Source organism: Pleurotus ostreatus, assembly GCF_014466165.1.
Source record: "Pleurotus ostreatus strain PC9 chromosome Unknown scaffold_1, whole genome shotgun sequence".
Lineage (NCBI taxonomy): Eukaryota > Fungi > Basidiomycota > Agaricomycetes > Agaricales > Pleurotaceae > Pleurotus > Pleurotus ostreatus.
The window spans coordinates 3,252,106-3,273,958 of NW_023503156.1; the positions used below are offsets into that span (position 1 = coordinate 3,252,106).

The 21,853-nt window shown below is 50.6% G+C and overlaps 8 protein-coding genes across 8 annotated transcripts; 4 read left to right on the forward strand and 4 right to left on the reverse strand.

Moving 5' to 3' along the window:
* Positions 1-2,846: 2,846 nt before the first annotated feature.
* PC9H_001203 (uncharacterized protein) lies at positions 2,847-5,143 on the reverse strand (the record flags this gene model as incomplete). The annotated part of the gene is made up of 14 exons (XM_036770854.1): positions 2,847-3,257; positions 3,317-3,340; positions 3,396-3,403; positions 3,459-3,519; positions 3,574-3,613; positions 3,669-3,703; positions 3,758-3,856; positions 3,909-3,962; positions 4,015-4,257; positions 4,329-4,523; positions 4,576-4,649; positions 4,706-4,770; positions 4,828-4,940; positions 5,009-5,143. 14 exons carry the CDS (start codon positions 5,141-5,143, stop codon positions 2,847-2,849), a joined length of 1,557 nt encoding a protein of 518 aa, XP_036636699.1.
* A 157-nt stretch (positions 5,144-5,300) lies between these two features.
* On the forward strand, positions 5,301-7,964 carry PC9H_001204 (uncharacterized protein; the record flags this gene model as incomplete). Its single annotated transcript, XM_036770855.1, has 8 exons — positions 5,301-5,331; positions 5,384-5,564; positions 5,619-5,766; positions 5,817-6,465; positions 6,525-6,850; positions 6,933-7,372; positions 7,440-7,680; positions 7,746-7,964. 8 exons carry the CDS (start codon positions 5,301-5,303, stop codon positions 7,962-7,964), a joined length of 2,235 nt encoding a protein of 744 aa, XP_036636700.1.
* Positions 7,965-8,941: 977 nt separating this feature from the next.
* Positions 8,942-10,668, reverse strand: ACT1_1 (actin; the record flags this gene model as incomplete). The annotated part of the gene is made up of 8 exons (XM_036770856.1): positions 8,942-9,446; positions 9,505-9,576; positions 9,630-10,226; positions 10,279-10,347; positions 10,400-10,427; positions 10,480-10,485; positions 10,542-10,578; positions 10,639-10,668. The coding sequence occupies 8 exons, from the start codon at positions 10,666-10,668 to the stop codon at positions 8,942-8,944; spliced, it is 1,344 nt and encodes a 447-aa protein (XP_036636701.1).
* A 167-nt stretch (positions 10,669-10,835) lies between these two features.
* PC9H_001206 (uncharacterized protein) lies at positions 10,836-12,173 on the forward strand (the record flags this gene model as incomplete). Its single annotated transcript, XM_036770857.1, has 6 exons — positions 10,836-10,995; positions 11,045-11,116; positions 11,170-11,456; positions 11,509-11,916; positions 11,967-12,005; positions 12,060-12,173. The coding sequence occupies 6 exons, from the start codon at positions 10,836-10,838 to the stop codon at positions 12,171-12,173; spliced, it is 1,080 nt and encodes a 359-aa protein (XP_036636702.1).
* Positions 12,174-12,272: 99 nt separating this feature from the next.
* NUF2 (kinetochore-associated Ndc80 complex subunit nuf2) lies at positions 12,273-14,043 on the reverse strand (the record flags this gene model as incomplete). Its single annotated transcript, XM_036770858.1, has 9 exons — positions 12,273-12,328; positions 12,383-12,461; positions 12,513-12,707; positions 12,764-12,907; positions 12,958-13,161; positions 13,222-13,378; positions 13,436-13,672; positions 13,733-13,779; positions 13,831-14,043. 9 exons carry the CDS (start codon positions 14,041-14,043, stop codon positions 12,273-12,275), a joined length of 1,332 nt encoding a protein of 443 aa, XP_036636703.1.
* A 4,448-nt stretch (positions 14,044-18,491) lies between these two features.
* On the forward strand, positions 18,492-19,848 carry GAL7 (galactose-1-phosphate uridyl transferase; the record flags this gene model as incomplete). The annotated part of the gene is made up of 6 exons (XM_036770859.1): positions 18,492-18,531; positions 18,585-19,009; positions 19,063-19,219; positions 19,272-19,406; positions 19,459-19,702; positions 19,752-19,848. 6 exons carry the CDS (start codon positions 18,492-18,494, stop codon positions 19,846-19,848), a joined length of 1,098 nt encoding a protein of 365 aa, XP_036636704.1.
* Positions 19,849-19,865: 17 nt separating this feature from the next.
* Positions 19,866-20,796, reverse strand: PC9H_001209 (uncharacterized protein; the record flags this gene model as incomplete). The annotated part of the gene is made up of 3 exons (XM_036770860.1): positions 19,866-20,063; positions 20,111-20,432; positions 20,489-20,796. 3 exons carry the CDS (start codon positions 20,794-20,796, stop codon positions 19,866-19,868), a joined length of 828 nt encoding a protein of 275 aa, XP_036636705.1.
* A 78-nt stretch (positions 20,797-20,874) lies between these two features.
* On the forward strand, positions 20,875-21,845 carry DID4 (ESCRT-III subunit protein did4; the record flags this gene model as incomplete). The annotated part of the gene is made up of 5 exons (XM_036770861.1): positions 20,875-20,886; positions 20,946-21,110; positions 21,170-21,325; positions 21,380-21,592; positions 21,648-21,845. 5 exons carry the CDS (start codon positions 20,875-20,877, stop codon positions 21,843-21,845), a joined length of 744 nt encoding a protein of 247 aa, XP_036636706.1.
* Between the last annotated feature and the right edge of the window lie 8 nt (positions 21,846-21,853).

Here is a 21,853-nt window from a genome sequence, read left to right on the forward strand (position 1 = left end):
AGCGCATCGCATCGAGTAAGTCGAAGAAGTTGATCAGGTGCATATATCACCAAGATGGCCTCGATTTCGAATATAGGACACGATAGCAGATCAAAGTCTTCATGCATGCATGATGAAACGATGGATAGATTGGGAGGAGGAAGGTTCATGCCGCCTATTTCCTTCCAACTCGACAAAGTTCCAGATAAAGCAGCGCCGGTTGCTCACCATAGCCACTACTTGAACCACCGCCAGCCAGAACGTCTACTACCGCTAGGCGGAGTTTCTCTACGCAAGGGTGACTGCGACTGGTAGGACGATCCGAGCCATTTTTCAGAGCTGGTCGTGACAAGGTTGACCTTGACCTGCGCCCGTACGGGCAGAATCTGCGCAGAGATGGCCCCGATGGTTGAGTAGAGGAGTGGACATACAGCCGTCGGATGATGCTAGGCAGAATTCGTGAAGCATCCCTCAATTTGGGGTTCCCAGGGTCCAGTTGTCCTTGGACTCCAGCCAGGACAACACGGCCTGTGTGCTGAGTCGCGACCATTCCTCCTACGTCTCTCCACCTCCTACACAACGAGAGACGGTATTTCGAAAGCGCTTTGGATGTCGCCGGGAAGAATTGGCTTCCGGCATCGTTTCGTTCTCGTAACCAAATGGCACCGTCGGACCCCCTCTGGTAGTAGTAGCATAGAGACAAAGCGTACACACGATGGTACGTGTCTCGCCGATTGACCACGATACATGTGTAGGTGTCGATCGTCGCTTTCTGAGCAGAATCCCGCTACTGCTGTTACCGAGCCGCCCAACACCTCCGCCGCCTCGCCGTCCGTCCCCCCTCCCCCCCCTTTTGACCAGAATACGCCGTCCCTTCGAAAGCACATCGATGGGCCCTCCTTTGGGTATGAGTCTAACAATGCACCTCGCATTCCCAACTCGAGCACGGCGGGACATCACGCAAGGTTAATGACAAAACGCATGAGGCGCTGCGCCCAGCCTCGTGCGGTGGATATTGCTGCTGCTGCTAAAGGCGGAACGCTGGGTGAGGTCTTGCTCTGTTGACTGGCCATTTGCTCCAGCATGCTACTACGTGCCTACTGTTCGGGTTCGCAATGGGAAGACTCGATCTTCGCGCGAGTCGACGTAGGCGTGAACTATCTTTTTGCTGCGTGACGTGTATGTGCTGAATGACTTTGCTACCCCAGGTTGACTTCATGGAGACGTGTACCGAATTGACACGGCCGGTCCATGCCGGTAATGGTCTCTCTCCGTGATGCCTATCTTTCATTAATGCCTCACTGGAGGGCGAAACCGTTTGAGTTTGAACAAAATCAAGTCATAGGGCAGACATTAGTTGAGTGTTGCGTTACGGTCAGCTCGGGCAGTTGTGTTTATGAAAGAAGCCCGAGGAATGTCGAAGAAGGATTCATAAAGCGGCGTCAGGGTATTTCATGACTGGGAAGGAGGTGGACTATCGGGCCGTAGTGAGTTTTTAATATTGACGAGACTGGTTGGGTATCTTGACATAAGTTTGATGAGGCGTATACGTGTTAACTAATATTCATCGTCAAATCAGGTTGCGAGTAGGGATTGGAATTCTGGGAATTCCCTTTGTAGAAAGGTTCTCACCATGAAGAAAGACCGACGACTGCGTGATCCAATAACCTGGCGGCTGGTGACTACACTTGGCAAGTAGTGATCTATGACCTGAAGGCCCCCGAGCGTGGGCTTGGGTTGCGTATAATCGGAGAGACGCGCACAACGCCACCTGAAGCTGGAAGCATGGATGTCACATTTTGACGGCACTATTACGGCTGGTGTGCGTCCCCAAAGCCAGGAGTTGCTAGCTTCCTTGTTTCCAAGATTGGTCGCTCGCGAATCTGCAATCCCCTTGTTGTCTGCGACCTCGTCCCTCGCCTCTCGTACCATACGTCATCCCTCTTCGAAGCCTGGCGTTCCTCTCCGATGCAACTCATCGCGGCAGGTATTTTGAGGTACTTGAGATTCAGTAGTTGCCTCTTGGTCACAGTGAAGGGAGGGACTCCCACGCAGCGTGCAGAGGAAGCGCTAGCAAGTGACACTACCGGCCTCGTGTCTGGTCAGTCGATGCACTTCCATCCCCTCGAGGACGATCAGTCCTATTTCCAGAGGCGCCCTGCTGCCTGGAATCTATATCCTTGGTTATGGATCTCGTCGGCAGCTGGCTAACGAAGTACCTTGGTCAGTAAGCTTCATGCAACCTTGCTGCTTTCTGTCCGTCCCAATTTCCATTGCTTGGCATCTTCGCGGTGAGACAAACGAAGAGGAGGCGCAAGACACGATGAGGCCACCGCGGATATCTTCGCCGATCGCTCGCCCATTTATCGGCCATAGAGGAGGTCCCCGCGGTGGTGAATGGTTGAGTGTGGTTCTGGTGGTTCTGGCGTGAAACCCCTGTTTCACAGATTGCCCATTTCTCCGTCGTATAATTCCTCGGCCTCTTGGTATACATGCAAGAGATGCCTAGCACACTCTATGCATGCAATCCAGAAGTGTGAATCCAGGAAGAAGTTGTAGAAGGGAACGAACTTCAATATTTCAAATTCGTTTTTCAGGGCTCCATGTCTTTCTATTTTCAGGCTATATCCTAATCCCTCAGGGGCTCTGTCTCGTTTATTATCGACATCTCACTCTACAGAGCGGTAGGCCATCATATCTCGCAAGGATGGCTGGTACTCGGAAATCTCCCGCTGTCCGAGATGATGTCTGCCGATGCTCAAGCAGAATCAGGTACGAGCTTGGGGAGTATAAGCACCATTCTAGATTGTTTCATTGGTTTGGGTCATACAACTAAAGCTTGTAATACACTGCATTACACGACGTGGTTAAGCAGAGTGAATCCTTTCCAGATGACTTCGAATATCTGCCAAGCTAGGGCGATCTTCAGCAGACTGCCAACAAGCCAGCATCAAAGCCCATATGTCGTTGCTTATCCACTTGTCCGCGTCATCGTTCCGTGGTCGCGGTGGGAGCAATCGTTTGACTACTTTCTCGTGGATGACGGCGGCATTGCGCTTCTGATTGGCATACGGATGTTTGCCGGTCAAAAGTTCAAGTGCGGTCATCGCAAAGGCGTATGAGTCGGTTGCCTTGGTCGGAGAAGTGATGTTTCCCTCAATGAGTTCGGGTGCTAGCCAGCGGGCGCTACCCGAAGTTGTCAGTGTTACAGATGCTGCTTGTTCGGTCACCTCTTCGATTATCTTGGACATGCCGAAATCGCATATGCGAGCCTCGCTCTAGATAGGCACCGCTGCATATCAATTAATCACCCGTTCATTGTTGAGGGAGGACTTACGCTTGCGGACACCAGAATGTTAGCCTGGAACCCGCGACGAACTCAGTAGTCATCAATGGTATCAAGTATTGCCACCTACGCATTTGACTGCCAGTAGGTCATTTAGCATAAACTGCTCTTTGGCCCCACCAGGTGTGCTTACCGTTTCCGTGCACGATATTGCAATTGTGGAGATACTCCAGCCCAAGCGCAGCGCCTTTGAGCTACAAGGATGTGCGTCAACTTAGTAAAAGACTTGTCGATAACCTGGAGTGTACCAAGCGAAGACGATCCACATCAGGATGTGCAATAGTATATCTGGTTGAGCACCACTGTCAGCCACTGCAATCTACCAGGAACCTACTCAACTCACTCTAGGGCATTTCCATTGACTTGCCAAGGCGACACCTTGCGTGCAAGTAAGAGTTCCGGACAGGTAGAGACATGCATAGGTGCAAATACCATATGGATATGATTCCCAAGATTAGTTACTATTCCATAGAACGGCAATATGTGGTCGTGCTTTAGCTCCGCCCATAGATTGATCTCTCGCTCGAACCGCTATGGAGGCCCGATCAGCTTCACCCTCTGCTAAACTGACCCTCTGAAGTACCTGACGAGCTCGACGATCTGACGATCTAACATTACGAAGGGCCTTGAGTGCTACCTAGGGAGAAATATTAACAAACTTGTACGGGAGTCTGAGATAATGAAATTACTTCTTCCTCGCCGAGCCACTTCCCTTTCCAGACATCGCTATATGCCCCGCCAGCCACAGCCAGATCTCCCGCCTTGGTGATTTCACCGCTCAATGTTTTCACTGAAGGTGGTAAGCCAGTGACGCGGTGGAGATCCATTAGGCTGCGTTGATATTCCAGGTATCGTTCGCCGTTCCTGGGTATTGGCAGCTCCGAGCGTGCGTCTGCATGGAAGGTTGCCGCCTCACGCATATCCCGTAGTTCCTGTTATGGAATTGCTCAGCGGTAGCTCCACCTCCGTGAGGTACTTAGCACGAGACGAGGAAAGCAATTACATGTTGCGCGGCTTGCATCACAATCTCCGCGGCATGTTCGCCATTTGCTTGCATCTCAACAACTTGAGACATATCTTGACGGGACGTTAGAATACTACCGATCATCTCTCTGAGTTCCTGTATGTCTGCGGTATGGGCCCGGTTGATTTCAATTGTCTCTCGTTGTAGGGTGTTCCCTATGATCTGGGCATTGACCTAAAATGACGTGTGGTATTAGGACGGTGAATTGTCAAGGAAGAAGTAGTACATTGAAGATGCTCAGAGCCCCGCTTAGCTCGCTCTTACACTGATCAATGCCTTTCTCAATGTCCCCGTTCCAAACTATGTATTGTGAGGCTCAGGGGCTCGTCATACGGAGATTCTTGGCGGATGCTCACTAAAGCATTGTACGCGGTTATATCGGGACCACTGCTTTACGCGTTTGAGAATATTTTCAAGTACCCTTATCGTAGCAACCATTAAATCAAGGAAAGGCTAATCGATCGAGGTCAATGCTCACGGTTGGAGTTCGTCGACCGCTTGTTGCAGTTCTGTTCCAGTGAGTTTAGAAGAGTGATCCTCCAGTGTAGTAAGTAGCCCGGCGCATTGGTTAGCTAGTTGCCTGGCTTGTTGCTACCAGGCCATTCAGCTACAGGTTGGGTTCATCAAAGGATGGGTGGCCTTGGCAAAGCGCTACACACCTTTTTGACTTGGATGTCTGCACAACACGCCACAATCTCGTTCAGGAGTATCGCAGCGGCGCCAACGAATGGGACACCAGAAAGAGAGCCCGCAATTTCAAGCGAAGCACCTGTGAGGGCAATAGCCCTGTTCATGGTCCGAGTCGTCGGCTGTTGCAGCCAGAGGTCAATAAGCGCCCAGCATCCAGCTGTTATCATGATTTAGATCGCAGACAGGGGTTGCTTGAAAACTTACTCGACTCGGCCATTCAAACGGTCAAGCTTCAACTTCGACAATCACCAGTCAAATAATATGGCGCCCCTTGCACACAAATCCATTAGAGGTCTGTCAGAGTCGCCTACCCTGCCAAAAACTTGGCTGATTTCATCTGGTAGAGGGCTGGTTCAGAGAGATCTCCTCGCAATGGCAAGGCCAGGCGATGAGCCTTAAAGTAAACAAGATTCTGCATGTCGAACAGTCCCTTTACCAGGATGTTCTGGTCTTCGAATCCGAGACCTATGGAAATGTCCTTGTGCTAGACGGTGTCATCCAATGCACAGAGAGGGATGAATTCTCGTGAGTACATGTCAAATTCAGATTACTATGTCAGGCTCACCAATGAGCATCTAGTTATCAAGAGATGATAGCGCATTTGCCACTTGCGAGTCATCCCAACCCTAAGAAGGTTCTCGTTATCGGCGGTGGCGACGGGGGCGTCGTTCGCGAGGTCCTCAAGCACGATACCGTCGAAGAGGTCGTCCTCTGTGACATCGATGAGGTATATCGCCTCCGCCGTTGTGGTTCATTTGACACTGAACCATCCTTCAGGCCGTTGTACGTGTCTCTAAGCAATACCTTCCACACATGTCCGCGCTCCTCAGCTCCCCCAAAGTTCGCGTTCACATTGGGGACGGCTTCAAATTCCTCGCCGAGAACGAAGCTACCTACGACGTAATTGTTACTGATTCATCCGATCCAGTTGGGCCAGCCGAGTCTCTCTTCCAAAAGCCGTATTTCCAGCTCCTCCATGATGCCCTTACACCAGGTGGTTCCATCTCCACCCAAGGAGAATGCCTGTGGTTGCACCTCCCCCTGATAACCGAGCTGCGCGCCACCACCAAATCTATCTTCCCTGTCTGTGAATACGCGTATACCACTATCCCTACCTACCCTTCGGGGCAAATTGGATTCACGATGTGTTCCAAAGACCCTAGCCGTGACCTGAAGGTCCCGGTACGGGAAGTCAAGGGAACGAGGTACTACAATGCTGAGATCCACAAAGCGGCATTCGTGTTGCCTGAGTTCGGGCGGGCGATCCTTGAAGAGGGGAAGAATGTCCTTCCTCTCTTCGGCCATGCCGCGCTAGCGGCCAACTTGACAAAACCTAAGAGGAAGGTCCTTCTCCTTGGTAGTGGTTTCGTTGCTCGTCCATGTGCCGAGTACATCGTTCGAGACCCTCATAACGAACTCACCATTGGTAAGCCTAACAGTGTTCCCACCAGTACATTCAACTTCAATGAAACTCAATCATTTTAGCGTGTCGCACGATTGAGAACGCGAAGAAGCTCGCCGAGGGCCTTCCAGGAACGACAGCAATTACCCTTAATGCTACCGATGCCGCCGCTCTCGAAGCCGCCGTGGCCGCGCACGATATCGTCATCTCACTGATTCCCTACACACACCACGCCGATGTCATCAAGGCTGCCATCAAAGGGAAGACACATGTAGTGACCACCAGTTACGTGTCCCCCGCCATGCGCGAGCTCGATGCTGCAGCGAGGGAAGCCGGTATCGTAGTCCTCAATGAGATCGGTTTGGATCCTGGTATCGATCACCTGTACGCCGTGAAGACTATCGGTGAGGTACATGCCAAGGGTGGAAAGGCGAGTAGCACTATCTTTACTTGCTGTGCACCGTGGTGCTGATCGTGGCCGTTCCTTCTAGGTCAAGCAATTCCTTTCTTACTGCGGTGGACTTCCTGCGCCTGAATGCTCTGATAACCCCCTTGGGTACAAATTCTCCTGGTCATCTCGAGGCGTCCTCCTCGCCCTCCTCAACTCTGCCTCTTACCTCTCCTCCTCCCAACAACTCGACATCACCGGTACAGACCTCATGAAGTACGCTAAGCCATACTACATCAACCCAGCGTACGCTTTCGTCGCGTACCCAAACAGGAACTCCGTTCCGTTCAAGGAATGGTACAATATCCCTGAGGCAGAGACTGTCGTCAGGGGCACCTTGAGGTACCAGGGGTTCCCTGAGTTTATCAAGGCCTTGGTTGAGCTCGGATGGTTGGATGCTGGGGAGAAGGATTGGTTGAAGGAAGGCCTGACTTGGGCTGAAGTGACGCAAAAGACGGTAAACACATCTACAAGCGATGAAACGTACGTGCCCCCGCTTTAGACTTCTCTCCCACGAATGTGACCTCTGACGCTGTATGGTGTTTTGTAGGACTCTGATCGCGCAGATCAAGAGCAAGTGCAGCTTCCCCGATGACGCTGAAGCTAGCCGTATCATTTCTGGACTGCGCTGGATTGGACTGTTCTCCACTGAGAAAGTGACGCCCCGAGCAGGGAATCTCCTGGATACACTCTGCGCACAATTGGAGAGATTGATGAAGTACGATGAGGGGGAACGCGACCTAGTCATGTTGCAACACAAGTTCTACGTCGAGTGGGCTGATGGAAAAGAGGTATGGGCGCTCTCATTTCTGCATAGCGTGTCTCTGGATCGTAATAACGAGTAATTTGACTTCAGGATATCCTTACCTCGACGCTGGAGGCATATGGCATCCCGAGTGGACATTCAGCCATGGCTCTCACTGTTGGCCTCCCTTGTGGTATTGCAACCCAACTTGTGCTCGACGGCGTGCTGAACACCCCGGGAGTGCAAGCACCATATACGAAGGAGATCTGTGATCCAATTAGGAAGCTCCTGGAGAGCGAGGGTGTCGGGATGGTGGAGAAGGTGCTGTAAGATCCAAAAATCGAGATCAGATGTAAAGGAGCGATATATATTACCGGTAATGTTGTATGTATCCAAGTGAAATGTGAATAAAAAATACGTGCACTACGCTGCACGCTCGAATACCTAGGCTCGAGATGCTGCCTTGGGCTTTTCGTATGATGATTTTATGTGTGGTGGGAATGCATTGAGGGTAGAGGGTAAATCACAGAGAAATCATATTCTATCTTGCTGTTTTCCTAACGGAATATTTGTTGCCAACGTTGGTGCGTATAGATTTCTCTTGTTCCCGATATTGGTTAGCGTATTCACCTCGAAGTCAAATCTCCGTAGACTTGCAGCGATCGATAAGACCAGGCCCCGGGATGGCTTGTACAATGGACGCTCACAACGCATATCCTTTGACAGTTATCTGTGGATCTTGACGATTATTATTCTTCGATCAGTGACAGTCCTGGTCTCAACAATTGTGCTCACGGGCCTTTGTAGGAGAATCGGCGGTCATTCCAACCTGGTGATACCAAATATAGTAAGTGAGATGCCTCTTTGGGCCTGGGCGCTAAAAGCGAGTGGGGGGTCAATTTGCCTTTTGAACTTCAAAGCTTGGAGCGCGGCCCGATAAGGATGTCCCATGATTCCGCTTTTCTCTGCCAGATTTACTACAAGGCCTCAGGGCGTTGATTTGGCAGCAGCCAAGGTCTTTGGGAGACGTGATTTTCGCACTGTCTTTCCATCTTTCTGTGAAAGATATGAGTACGCTACGCGCAGGAAGCACTTCGTGAATTTGTGCTGAATGCAATCAGTAATCGATCCTGGGCATCACTTAGCGATCTTCAGCATCTTGTACGAATACCAGGTCGCTGCTTCGCGACATACCGGGAGTTCGGCCGATTCCACGGCTGCGCTACGCACTATTGAAGCAGTAGGTCACGGATCGGTCAGATCTGAGTTTATCGTCGACGCTGTCGATGAACCGACGTGTCAACAGATCAAGCTCGTCCCATGGTCGTGAAACAAAAGTGTATAGAATCCACATGAATAGACATTATTCGTTGATGTAAAGAACTTCTTCCGTCGAGCACCTCTGCCCAATCCATCCCATCATCCAACTCTAACCGCCGATTTTCATTACTCCAATAACGGCATTTAGAAGCACTCTGCGACTCCATCTCAACATCACCTTCATGAGCAGAAGGGGATAGATACGTACTGCGATGAACAATAGCAGGGCCTGACTCGTCGTATTCTTGCTTAGAACACCAAAGATTCTGGAAGGTGCTGAGGGAGGCCAAGATAGAACCACCAATCCAGACGGAGTACTTTCGCTCAGGGGGGGCGACGATCTTGACCTTCATGCTTGAAGGCGACAAGGCGGTCAACTCCTTCTGCATGCGGTCAGCAATGCCGGGGAACATGGTAGTACCACCAGAGAGGACGACGTTTCCGTAGAGATCGCGACGGATATCAAGATCACACTTGAAGATGGAGTTGTATCTATTAAGTAAGGGCTTGTTAAGCGATAAAGTAAAATAGAAACGTAAAATATACCTACGTTGTCTCGTGGATACCAGCAGCTTCAAGACCAAGGAAGGCGGGTTGGAAGAGGGCCTCGGGGGCACGGAATCTGACCCAAGAAAATGAGACTGATGCAGCGACTTCGTGTCTTAGTAGGCTTACCGCTCGTTACCGATGGTGATGACTTGTCCATCGGGCAGTTCGTAGCTCTTCTCCAGGGCGGATGATTGGGCGGCAGTTTGTAATTCCTGTTCGAAATCCAAGGCAACGTAGCACAACTTCTCCTTGATATCTCTAACGATTTCACGCTCGGCCGTGGTGGTGAAGGGGTATCCTCGCTCCATCAAATTCTTGATCAAGAAATCGGTAAGGTCACGACCAGCAAGATCGAGACGGAGGATAGCGTGAGGCAAGGAGAAACCTTCATAGATGGGGACGGTGTGGGTGACACCATCACCAGAGTCGAGGACGATACCGGTTGTACGACCGGAAGCATAGAGAGAGAGGACGGCTTGGATGGCGACGTAGAAGGCGGGTGCGTTGAATGTCTCGAACATGATCTGGGTCATCTTCTCTCGGTTGGCCTTGGGGTTGAGGGGAGCCTCAGTGAGGAGAACGGGGTGCTCTTCGGGGGCGACACGAAGTTCGTTGTAGAAAGTGTGATGCCAGATCTTCTCCATATCGTCCCAGTTAGTGACGATACCATGCTCGATGGGATATTTCAAGGTAAGGATACCACGCTTGGATTGGGCCTCATCACTGGGTGGCGGTATTGGAAATGAAGCTGTATAGATAAGAATGATAGACGCACCCAACATAAGAATCCTTCTGCCCCATACCGACCATCACACCTTGGTGACGCGGGCGACCGACGATTGAACTTATGAGAACGGTCAGCCGCCGAGTTGTGCAGCAACTGCGCGTCAACTTACGGGAAAACAGCACGGGGAGCGTCGTCACCTACGCAAAGTCAGTCATTTCGATTTTAGCACATAAAGGATGTAATATGCACCAGCAACTGCAAAGAAGCGAGATCAGCGAACGCAGTCAAAAGAGGGTGTAGAATCTACGTACAGCCAGCCTTGCACATGCCAGATCCATTGTCGATAACCTATATGATGGGCGAGATCAGAAAAGGACCTGCAAGTGAGACATTTTGAAGAGAACCAACCAAGGCAGCGACTTCGTCTTCCATGGACATGATTGATTACTCGTAAAACTGGAAAGTGAAGGAAAAGAGAAAAGCGGTGATCGTCGAGGTTGGAGGAAGAAAAGCTGCGCGCCCGGTTTATTGATTCCAACTTTTTATATAAGGCGAGGCGGTGCACATATTGCCTTATGTAAGCACCACCTGCCCTTCATCACGGAATGTCGACAAGAAGAAGCCTTAGATCTCAGCGCCACACTCAAGACGACGAGCGCGACGTCGTCGTCGATGGGCACGAATCAGACGACCGCGGCGAGAACGCGGAGAACGTCGACAAGGAACAAATGATCTGGGATGCGTTCAGGGAGGAGCATTATGAAGGTATGCGCGCGTTCTTCTCAACTCAATGACCTCCCCTCATCGTGTCCAGCGATTGAGCAGCTGCCATTGACGTTGCACAGACAGTTTACTCTCATGCGCGAACTAGATCAGCAAGCCAAAGGTAAGCTTGAACTTGTTCATGCCAAGTCGAATCCTAAGACATTAGTTTCATAGGTCACACGTCGAATCTCTTGCCCACCTTGCAGCTTTATATTCGCAAGAGAAGGGAAATAGCCCGTTCCAAAGCGCCAGAGAACCTCCAGGCAGAATCAACATCTCCCCGCTTGAGCCACAAGGACGACGATACTCCCTCATCGTCTCCTAACAGCCAGTCTCCTATCTCAAACGGAATGGAGGCGCGAACAACGAGGGAACTCCTTTCGCACATTGCTAGACTAGCCGAAGACCTCTCGAGCGCGTCTGAAGAGAAGGTCAACCTTGCTCAGGCAGCATGTGACTCAGTATGTTGTCTGTCTATCTGGCGACGCAACTTAACTTACTATGAATACATAGATAGACAGGCAGATCCGTCAAATAGACCAAGCTATCAAGGAGCAAGAAGCTGCTATCTCTCTTGGCTCTCATTCCGGCACCAGTCTTGCACCAGTCATTCTCCCTGATTTGGCCGCCGTTCCTCGTTGGTCGAGGATGACCCATGTAGAGATCAGCGACGAGGAAGAAGGAGAGGCTCCTTTGCCGTTGCAAGACGACGAAGGGATGGTGCTTGGGGTAACAACAAATGCTCCTGGTAAAAGACGGAGAGGGAGGCCGAAGGGACAGCCCAAGGTTACGGAAGCTCAAGGTTTAGTGGGAGCGGAACCGCGTCGGCGCGAGACCCGATCACTCAAAATCTTACCTCCGAAACCTCCAAACGACGACGAGGACGTGTACTGCCTTTGCCAAGGTTCGAAGGAAGATGCTGTAAGCCAACTTCCAGACTCGTGGCGGAGACTGATGCTAACAGATTGTAGATGATCGCGTGCGATGGCGAGCACTGCAAATATGAATGGGTGAGTATCAATGAAGTCGCTGTTGCGGCTTGCGTGCTAATCAAGGAATTTCAGTTTCATTGGTCGTGCGTCGGTGTGACCCAGGAAATCGAGGGCAAGTGGTTCTGTCCCGAATGCAGGACTCAACCTCAGGCTCATGGCCGTCGTCGGAAGAGTGTCGTACAGTAGAATAACTTGGACGTAAGCTGTTGTACATACTATATTCATTAATAACCTCTGTTTCTAATACTAATTAAGTTCTCAAAACAGAAGTTACGGGCCATAAGCTCATGTGTCAGAGATCGTCATATTCAACTTGTTCGCGAGAGTTTCCATGTACACGTCTGCAGATTGTCAGCGTACTTGTATGGTATGGCGCGAAGTAAGCAAGTGCCAACCTGTTTCGTGCCTCAGCTTCCAGTATTCGGTCAACAATTCTTGCAGTTCGGCCTGGCTAGCTTTCAGGTGCTCTGCCATCTATTTGCATGTTAAGCACACCACGAGTTGTAGGAATGAAGTAGGACAGACCTTAAGCTCCAAGTTGTCGGCCTCTCCTCGGTATTCCTCCACTTGGCGATCGTTATCACGTCGCTCGATCGCCATTTCGTCGTATTCTCGCTGGAGACGGTCGATCGTCTTTTGGCTCGTGTGCTTTTTATCCTCCGTATATCTCTGGGCACGCTCAAGCTTCTCGCGTGCGTTTGATAGTTGCTTCTCGACGCGCTGTTGGAAGATTAATATTAGAAGCCCATAGTCGATGATGACCAACGCAACAGTACCTCTTGCTTCAGGGTAAGCTCGTTCCGCTCGATATGTTTCGACTCAAGATGGTCTTTCAGGTCGGCCAACTCCTTCTGAGATTCTTCGAGAGACCCGACCTCCTTCTCGATGATTTGTAGTTGTTCGACACATCCGCGCAGATCCTGATAGGTGACTTGAGAAGGGATATCGTATAATCTCACAGTTGATGCACCTTTTCTATGTTTAGGAGGGCATTGATTTTAGTTTGAAGGTCCCGGACTTTGGCTTCAAGCATCGAGGCTGTTCTGCGATCCTCTTGGGCCGTGGAACCCATCACGACGATGGTACGTTTGATGCGTTCAGGGGATTGCACGATTCGCGACCGGGTCCGAGAAATAGATTCTGATACTGTTGATACCTCGTTATTCAAAGCTTCCTAGTTCATCACGTACATCAGAGTCAAGCACATATCCTGAATGACTTGAGAGACACTTACTTTGCGTTTGATGAGGGTTGTCTTCTCTGCTTTGAGTTTCTCTACCTCTTGGACGGCAGCAGTCTGCATTTCTTTGGTTGCTATCATTCTCGCGCGGAGGGCGGCATTCTCTTTTCGCAGCTGTTCGCATCTGGGTTCATCGTCTGCAATTTTGGCTCTATCAAAAGCAATGGGTTGGCTAGATTTAACGAGGGAAGACTGCTTCCACGCTCACTTCAATATAGAAACCTTTGCTTGTATGTCAACCAACTCACGCGCGACAATTTGGCGTTCCTCCGTTATCTTCTGTGAACCATCGCGCAGCTCCTTGATAAAGGGGTTGCACCATTGTTCTGTGAACTTGATGAAGTTGATGAATGCGGAAAGAAGAACTAGGGTACGGTCCCGCTCTGGCTGACACAAGTCCTTCGCGCTGAAATCTTCGACACGAGCAGATTGCGCAAATCGTGACCTTGGTCCATGGTGAGTTAGAGAAAAATCAATTTGGGTGCACTCAACAACAAGTGCTCACATATGGTAGAGGAGCGCGTTGTGGGTAACAGCAGAGACATAGAGATCCTTCGGGGATTATAGTTTCAAAATCCCGCTGATACCGCCTAAGGGACTCACCGTCTCTCCGACAACGGATAACGCGTTCTGAACGGGTTCTCGCAGTATGTCGTGGTTGAGGCCGGTAACGAGTTGGAGGAAAGCGTAGTAGATGCCTTCAACAAACTCAGCTGTAGGTCGCAGGAGCTGTTCCTGACTGACGGAGAGACCCCAGCTGGAAAGAGCGGCAATAATATCCGGTATACTCATCTGCGGAAATATTCCCTTCGCCATGTTGGCGGCGGTGGTCGCGGTGAACGTTGAATCCGAATCTCTGAGCGAAACAGACGCGACCGAAAGTCACGCCTGACACGATCACGTGTACAGTGTGTACCAATTTGGTGCCCGGCGCTTAGCCTTCTTGCAAGCTCACCTCGTCGCCGGTCTTTGTCTGCTACCACCATCTCCTCATGTCCGATCGCGTACGGACAAATCTAGACGAGGTCCTTCGCCACACAGGAACCAGCTATCGACCTCCGTTGAATCCCACTCTAGCCCTGTCGCAGCCCAGAAATGGCGTATGTGTTTCCGTTGAGTCGCGTCAAGTAAATGCCACTAACGACGGCCTTTCCCTAGACTTCGCGGTTTAAGCCTGCGCCAATCTCATTGACCACGAACTCAGCTTGTAAGCCGCTCGTTTTCCTCTCACTGATGCCTCATTCATTATTGTTTCAGCTAAGAAGACGCTTCCGTCGTTCTCTACACCGGGGTTCGGCAGAAATACACCAAATACGTCCTTGTCAGTGGATACCACTAGGTCGAGGGTTGTAACGCAAGTAGTCTGCGTATCAAGCGACTCCAATCCTTCAACACCATCCTCACGGAGTGTGAAGCGTTCCTCTTCCGATCCATCTTTCACTTCAGAGGATTCACCTCTGCCTAAACGCCGGAAGCAAGGGGAGGATAAAGAGAATCAAACCGCGCCATTCACGAGCCCACAGCGGCCTAAGGGAAAAGCCAAGGAGACCGTTTTCCCGATCCACCTCGATATCCCTCGTCAAGAGGAGAGTAGTCCTTGGGCCAGGCTTGACCGGGACTTTCCAATGCCACCGCTATCTGGAACGGCAGATACCAGACCATTCAACCCAGTTACTGACAAGTATCCCGATCTAGCCCTGGTGAGTAGCAATCGCCTGACGCGCACATAAAATCTGATAACACGCTGGTAGCACTCAATGGCACGCTTGAATTCCCTTCTGGTATATAACATGGAAGAACGGCAGAGACGAACGGAGTCCATGGTCAAATACCATCGAGGAGAAGGCGATGACGCGGATGCAGATATCGTATTGCTCGAAGAGATGAAGTACGTCAGCTCAGTAACCATGCTATTTCTCAAGAGTAACACTGTGGTTATAGACAAATAGTGGAGAACCGGATTGCGGCCATAAAGCAAGTCCTCAAAGATCGCCAGCACGTAGCCACAAGCACCCCTAGTCGACCAGCCCCATCTGCACCCCTTCACCAATCTGCCCCCCAGGCAGGACCTTCTACTTATGTCTCACGAGAAGTCATTGATGTTGATGACAGCGAAGACTCTCTCCCCTGCAGTTCACAAAGACCCCCGAGCACACAGCTGGTGTGCCAGCCCACTTTCGGTGAAGAGCAGTTATGGGCATCCATGCCGGACATCGATGAAAGCATGCTTGAGCCCGACATTGAACTTATCCCGGCCTTGGCTAAGGAAGGAGCTTTGTCGGGGAGCGACGAAGTAATGGCCAAGCTGAGAGGGGTCTTCAACTTGCAAAGCTTTCGCCAGAACCAACTGGAGGCTATAAATGCTACCTTAGCTGGAAAGGATGTGTTCGTCCTCATGCCCACTGGAGGCGGCAAGAGTCTATGCTACCAACTTCCTGCTATCTGCGAGAAGGGAGCGACGCGGGGGGTTACATTCGTGGTATCGCCCTTGCTGGCTCTGATATCCGATCAAGTAAATGCGTTGAAGGCCAAAGGCATCTCCACTGTTCAGTGGACCTCAGATTCGGGCGACCAGACTTCCGAAGTTCTTCGCCTCCTCAGAAGTAGCCGGAAGCCCAAACTCGTCTATGTGACACCCGAGAAACTGCAATTGAATGGCGCCACAAAGTCTGTCCTGGCAGAGCTATATCGTTCAGGCAATTTGGCACGGTTTGTTATTGATGAAGCACATTGCATATCTACTTGGGGTCGGGATTTCAGGGAAGCGGTTCGTCGTTCCCTTCCTTTTTTTATTGTCACGAAATTTCAATATTTACCCACCGTAACAGTACACCGGTCTGCATGTGTTGCGGGAGGAATATCCAGATGTTCCTATCATGGCTCTCACCGCCACAGCAAATCAGGGCTCTGTCAACGACATCATATCGCGCCTGAAGATCGAAGGCTGCGTGAAGTTAGTCCAATCTTTCAATCGCAAGAATTTAAAGTACATTGTCGAGAGGAGGAAAGGAAGTATTCTGGCGCCCATGGTAGAGTTTATTCAAGAGAAGCATGCAAACCACACGGGGATCATTTACTGTTTAGCTCGCAAGACATGCGAGGACGTGGCTAAGACTCTGAGGGAGACGTATGGACTGAAGGCAAGACATTATCATGCTCAGTTGCCGACGTCGGAGAAGGAAGAGGTCCAACAACAATGGCAGAGCGGGAAGTGTTTGATTATGGTCGCGACCGTAAGTCCCTGTCAGATCTCGTGCTGGTACTGTACTTACTCTGCACTGCGTAGATTGCCTTCGGAATGGGTGTAGATAAAGCCGACGGTAAGTATAACAATGCTTCTGAGGCATTCATTGGCCACTGACATTCAACGGCTATGTAGTTCGATTTGTAATTCACCACAGTATGCCCAAGTCACTGGAAGGGTACGTAAGTTTGTTTGTATTCGTGAGCATAAAGTAACACCCTCGCAGTTACTATCAAGAAACTGGTCGCGCTGGTCGTGATGGTCTTCCGGCAGATTGTCTTCTCTGTGAGGATGCATTCACCAAATTACCAACTTCGTTGTATTAACTCGACCCAGATTGGGCTTGGAATGACGCTAACCAACTCGCAAACATGATAAAGCGAGGTAACGACAATCAACCACCTTCTCCCGAGACGCTGGAGCATCAGATAGAAGGCGTTTATATGGTCGCCCGATTTTGCATGAACGGAGCGCAGTGTCGTCGCACGCAGATTCTGCGATATTTCGATGAAGATTTCGATCCTCGAAACTGCGGAAAACTGTGCGATAACTGCAGTGAAGGCGGCGCTATTATCACCGAAGACGTATCAAAGTATGCCAAAGATATGATACGACTCGTCGAAGACCTGGAAAAAGACAATGTCACACAAGCACAGATATTAGAGGTCTTCCGAGGCAGTCGCAGCGCCGGGGTCAAAGCCAAGGGGCACGACAGACATCCTTTGTACGGTGCCGGGCAAGACATGAATGCAATGCTACGCGACCAATTGGTCGCAGCGCTTGTCGCTGAGAGTGGACTCACACTGAAATACGTCTTGAATTCTCAGGGATGGAACACAATCTACTTGAGAGTGAGTGTTTCGGATACTCTCCCATCTTTGGTATTGCTCACTGGGCAAATGTAGCGTGGATCACAAGCTGACGCTTTCCTCAGTGGCGAGAAGTCACTATCACTATCATACCGAGCCCCGACATCAGACGAGAACGGGCACACGACCAAGACGGCAAAAAAGCAACGTACCCTCAGCAAGTCAATGAAGCCGACTTCGTCAACGAGCAAAACTGTAGCTGTCGAGGAACCTATTGACATGTACTTGGACGACTCCATTGAAGATTACGACGACGAAGACCTTGTCCCTACGAACAGAAAGAAGGCTCCTGCAGTACAGGGCAGCCCGCGTAAAAACAAGGCGCCAGCCCGCCCAGTCGTTACCCCAGTGGCAATCACCGAATTCACAGAAGAGTCAGATCCCTCTATGTTGTATGGCAAGTTGCGAACCCGTCGCGAAGAGGTATTATCTGCTTCTCCTTACTCACTGAAGTCTTGCCTTCTGATGCAGCAATCACAGATGGTTGAGAGAAATGTCTTAGATAGAGTCGATGAACAAATCCTTGAACTTTTAGCTGTTATTCGGCCTCAAGGTACGATTGTCTTAAGCATTGGTATTTACAAAGTCTGACCCGCGGATTGAACGTTTTCAGACGAGCAGGGTTTCAAGGACGTAGTCAAAGATGCGCTACAGGAGTTGTATTCTGATCCCGAAGACCTCGCGAGTCTCGCAGATGCTAGATACCAAAGCTATGGAAAGGAAATGCTGCAACTCATACGAGGGGACCCAGCGCGGAGCAGGTGGGTACACCATGACACAGCACTTTCGCTTAGATACTGAATCTGCGCGGACGGTAAGGCCCGCTCAAATAGATGCATCGCGATTTGAATACGCCGGCCCATCTTCCTCTACTAAACCACCATCGGCAGCAACGAGCGTTCGCCGAAGCAAGTTCAAGCCAGCGACTGTCGCATCCTGATCTCAAATCTACCGTTACACACGTGGATCTATCTATACCCATATTGTAATCAATCATGATTGTATCATATCCTATTCAAGTTTCTAGTGAATACATTACCGACTCGTTCTATTTCCGCCAATTCCGCCATGCGGTACAACGGGTTATCGTCTCCGGCCGGGCCTCCTCAGTGCCTCATAAGATGACAATTACTAACACTTGATTGGGAACGATGGCTGAATTCGATCCTTCAACTCACCCTCATCGCCGGTGTACGCCCCCGCGTTGCCAAGGTTGGGCCAACTGCTGACATCTCATATCACAGATAATCCACTCTTAGACGAGTACATCTTAGTCTCACCACACAGAACCAAACGGCCGTGGTTGGGACAAGTGGAACCTCCGCAAACGACGACGCTCCCAGTATATGATGATAAATGCTACCTGTGTCCCGGAAACACGCGGTCAAATGGCGAGCAGAATCCCAAGTTCGAGGACACCTATATATTCGATAACGATTTTGCGGCACTACTACCTCTACCTCTACCTGAGGCGCCTAAATCACCGCATCCACTCTTAACAACGCAACCAGTCCATGGGGCTTGCGATGTCCTAGTATTCCATCCACAACACAACCTCACCCTTGCGCAGCTCTCTGTGCAGGAGATAGAGAAGATTGTGCAAGCATGGGATGAAATCTATAATCGTCGCGGGAGACAAGAAGGTATCAGATATGTTCAGATATTTGAGGTTCGTCGGGATGGAGATGCAAATGCTCTGTAATGTTAATAACGCATTTCTAGAATAAGGGATCAATGATGGGCTGTTCGAATCCTCATCCACACGGGCAAACATGGTCTACCTCGGCAGTCCCCACTATACCATCGAAGGAGCTTGCGGCACTGCGCCAATATTCACTGACCAACAAGCCATCTGTTGATGCTCCTCGAGGGCCCGACGGTCCGTTTGTCCCCCGTAGCGCGATACAATATTCAACTACTAACATCTTCAGCAGGGCGGGCGTGCATGCTTTGCGAGTACGCCCACGTTGAAGTTAAGATGGCTGAAGAAGGTCGGGTCGTCATGAAGAACCAGCACTGGGTCGCCTTGGTGCCATGGTGGGCTACATGGCCGTTCGAGCTACTAGGTAGCAGTAAACATCATTAGTCTATGAACCCAGCTAATGGCGTATGCTCCAGTTCTTCCATACACTCGCCATATTCCGTCCATCGCAGATTTGACAGATGCTGAGATAACCAGCTTCGCGGATATACTTTCGAGCGCCACGATCGTATATGACAACCTTTTCAGCTGCTCCTTTGCGTATTCCATGGGGATCCACCAGCGCCCTGTCCCGGATGCACAGGATGATGTAGCCCACTTGCACTTGCACTTCGCGCCACCGTTGCTTCGCAGCGCGAGTGTTCGCAAGTTCTTGGTCGGGTAAGTTATTACGTGAATGTTCTGGGCCACGTCTTAAACCGCAGACTAGATTTGAGTTGATGGCAGAAGCTCAGCGTGATCTGACGCCCGAGCAGGGTGCCGCTCGTTTACGCGCTTGCTCTAGAATCCACTATCTTAGCCAGTGAAGTTGAATGCCAGAAGCTTAAATATGGGTGCTTGTAATGAATAGGCTGGAGCCATCAGTGACTAGAAGTGATAATGGTTTGTCGTTGGGTAGCTCGGTGAGCGTGCCTGGATCAGCGAGAGCCCTGAGATAGAGCCGTAGTGGATTAACAGCCGTAGGTCGGGAGAGGCTGAATTGTTTGACAAGGCAATCTAATGCCTTCCCAGTGGTGACGTTCTAGCAGCGGTTCAACAATACGCATCACACCATTTTCATGCACCGACCTTTGTAAACCAGAGAGATTTCTCGTCCGAGCATGTCCCGACACTGACTTTAACGTGTAAACGGTCACCCACAGGGACGTCTCCGTTAGATTTGGAAGGATCACCGGGTTTAGCGTGGTGCCGTAGCTTCATCATTTCGACTTTCTGATATTTGGCTAATTTAGCGGGATCGGTGGGTATTTTGGGTGCTGTGCGGCGAAAGGACGACGGTGCGGTGTTGGTCGAGGGGAAATGTTTTTCTAGCAATTTCAGAGCCGCTTTATTCTTTGGTTCCCCTTGAACAAGAGGCGGCGAACAAGAATGCGATTTCGGGTGTCGGTGCCTATTCAAATTCGGATCAGCAGCAATATGGTGGTGCATCCTTAAATCCAAGCTCACTCTGCGCAGAACGCCAAAGAACAATGCTCACAGACTGCCCTGATCCTGCTGGAGTCCTCTGGATTGGATATACTGGCCATAAAGGCCTCAAGACTAGGTTTCTGACATTTCTTGAAATCACATCGAGCCAGCTTCTCACAGTTTGGGACTCTGTGATTGGTGTCGTTATTTGGGCTAGCCGCAGCACATGGGTGGGCATCTGGCTGTATATGGTCTCTGCAAAAGTATCTGTTGCATTGACAGAGAATTGGAAGGAAATCGACGGTGTTGCAGGATTCAAGCGAACACTGGACTCCGAGATGAAGCATGGTCCAGGAAGAAGCGCAGCCCCTGAGTCGGCCAACAGCAGTTGAGCTACTGCGCCACTCCACGCTTGCCCATCGACCATGAATCTCATAGTAAGCCCTAGCCCCGCCTCCGTCTCTCTGCTACTTTAAAGGCCTGATGATACATCCAGGAAACGCTCTTTGGCCGAACAGTGACCCCCGCTGAAAGGCTGCGACAGCATCAGCGGTCTCTCGCCAAAGCACAACGCGAACTCGATCGCGAACGGGCAAAGCTCGAGCAGAGCGAGAAGAAGCTCATGATGGATATCAAGAAGAGCGCAAAAGCAGGCCAGATGGTATGCACGTACACAATCCCATGTGCCTTGGACCCAACGACAACTGCCATCGTTTGTAGAATGCATGCAAAGTCATGGCCAAAGACTTGATTCGGACAAGGCGATATGTTCAGAAGTTCTACCAGATGCGCACTCAGCTGCAGGCAGTGGGCTTACGCATACAAACACTTCGCAGCAATCAACAAATGGCGGACGCCATGCGTGGTGCAACTCGAGTACGTGATCGTATCCATACTTTACGGATTATAATTAACATCGCTCACTACTAGGCAATGGCAAGTATGAATCGTGGCCTCAACCTACCATCAATACAACGCATCATGAATGAATTCGAGAAGGAAAGCTCTATGATGGACATGAAGGAAGAAATGATGTCGGATGCTGTGGATGATGTGATGGAGGACGAAGAAGATGAGGAAGAAGAGGGCGATAAGGTTTTGAAGGAGGTCTTGGATGAGATTGGCGTCAGTCTGGCCCAGCAGGTATGTGTCCATATTATTCTACCTCGGCATAATGATACAATACAAGCAACAACAGCTTACTGATGCACCGACTGGGCTCGCAACGGCAACATCGGTTGCTTCCAGACAACCAGTGGCCCTGGGCGAAGCAGTAGGGGGCGCGCCGGCGGGTTCAGCTGCGGCTGCGGGTGGCCAGGGAAACAATGTGGGCGGAGGCGGCATGTCTGACGAAGATTCGTTACAAGCACGACTGGATGCTCTTCGGAGAGGCTAACATGACCA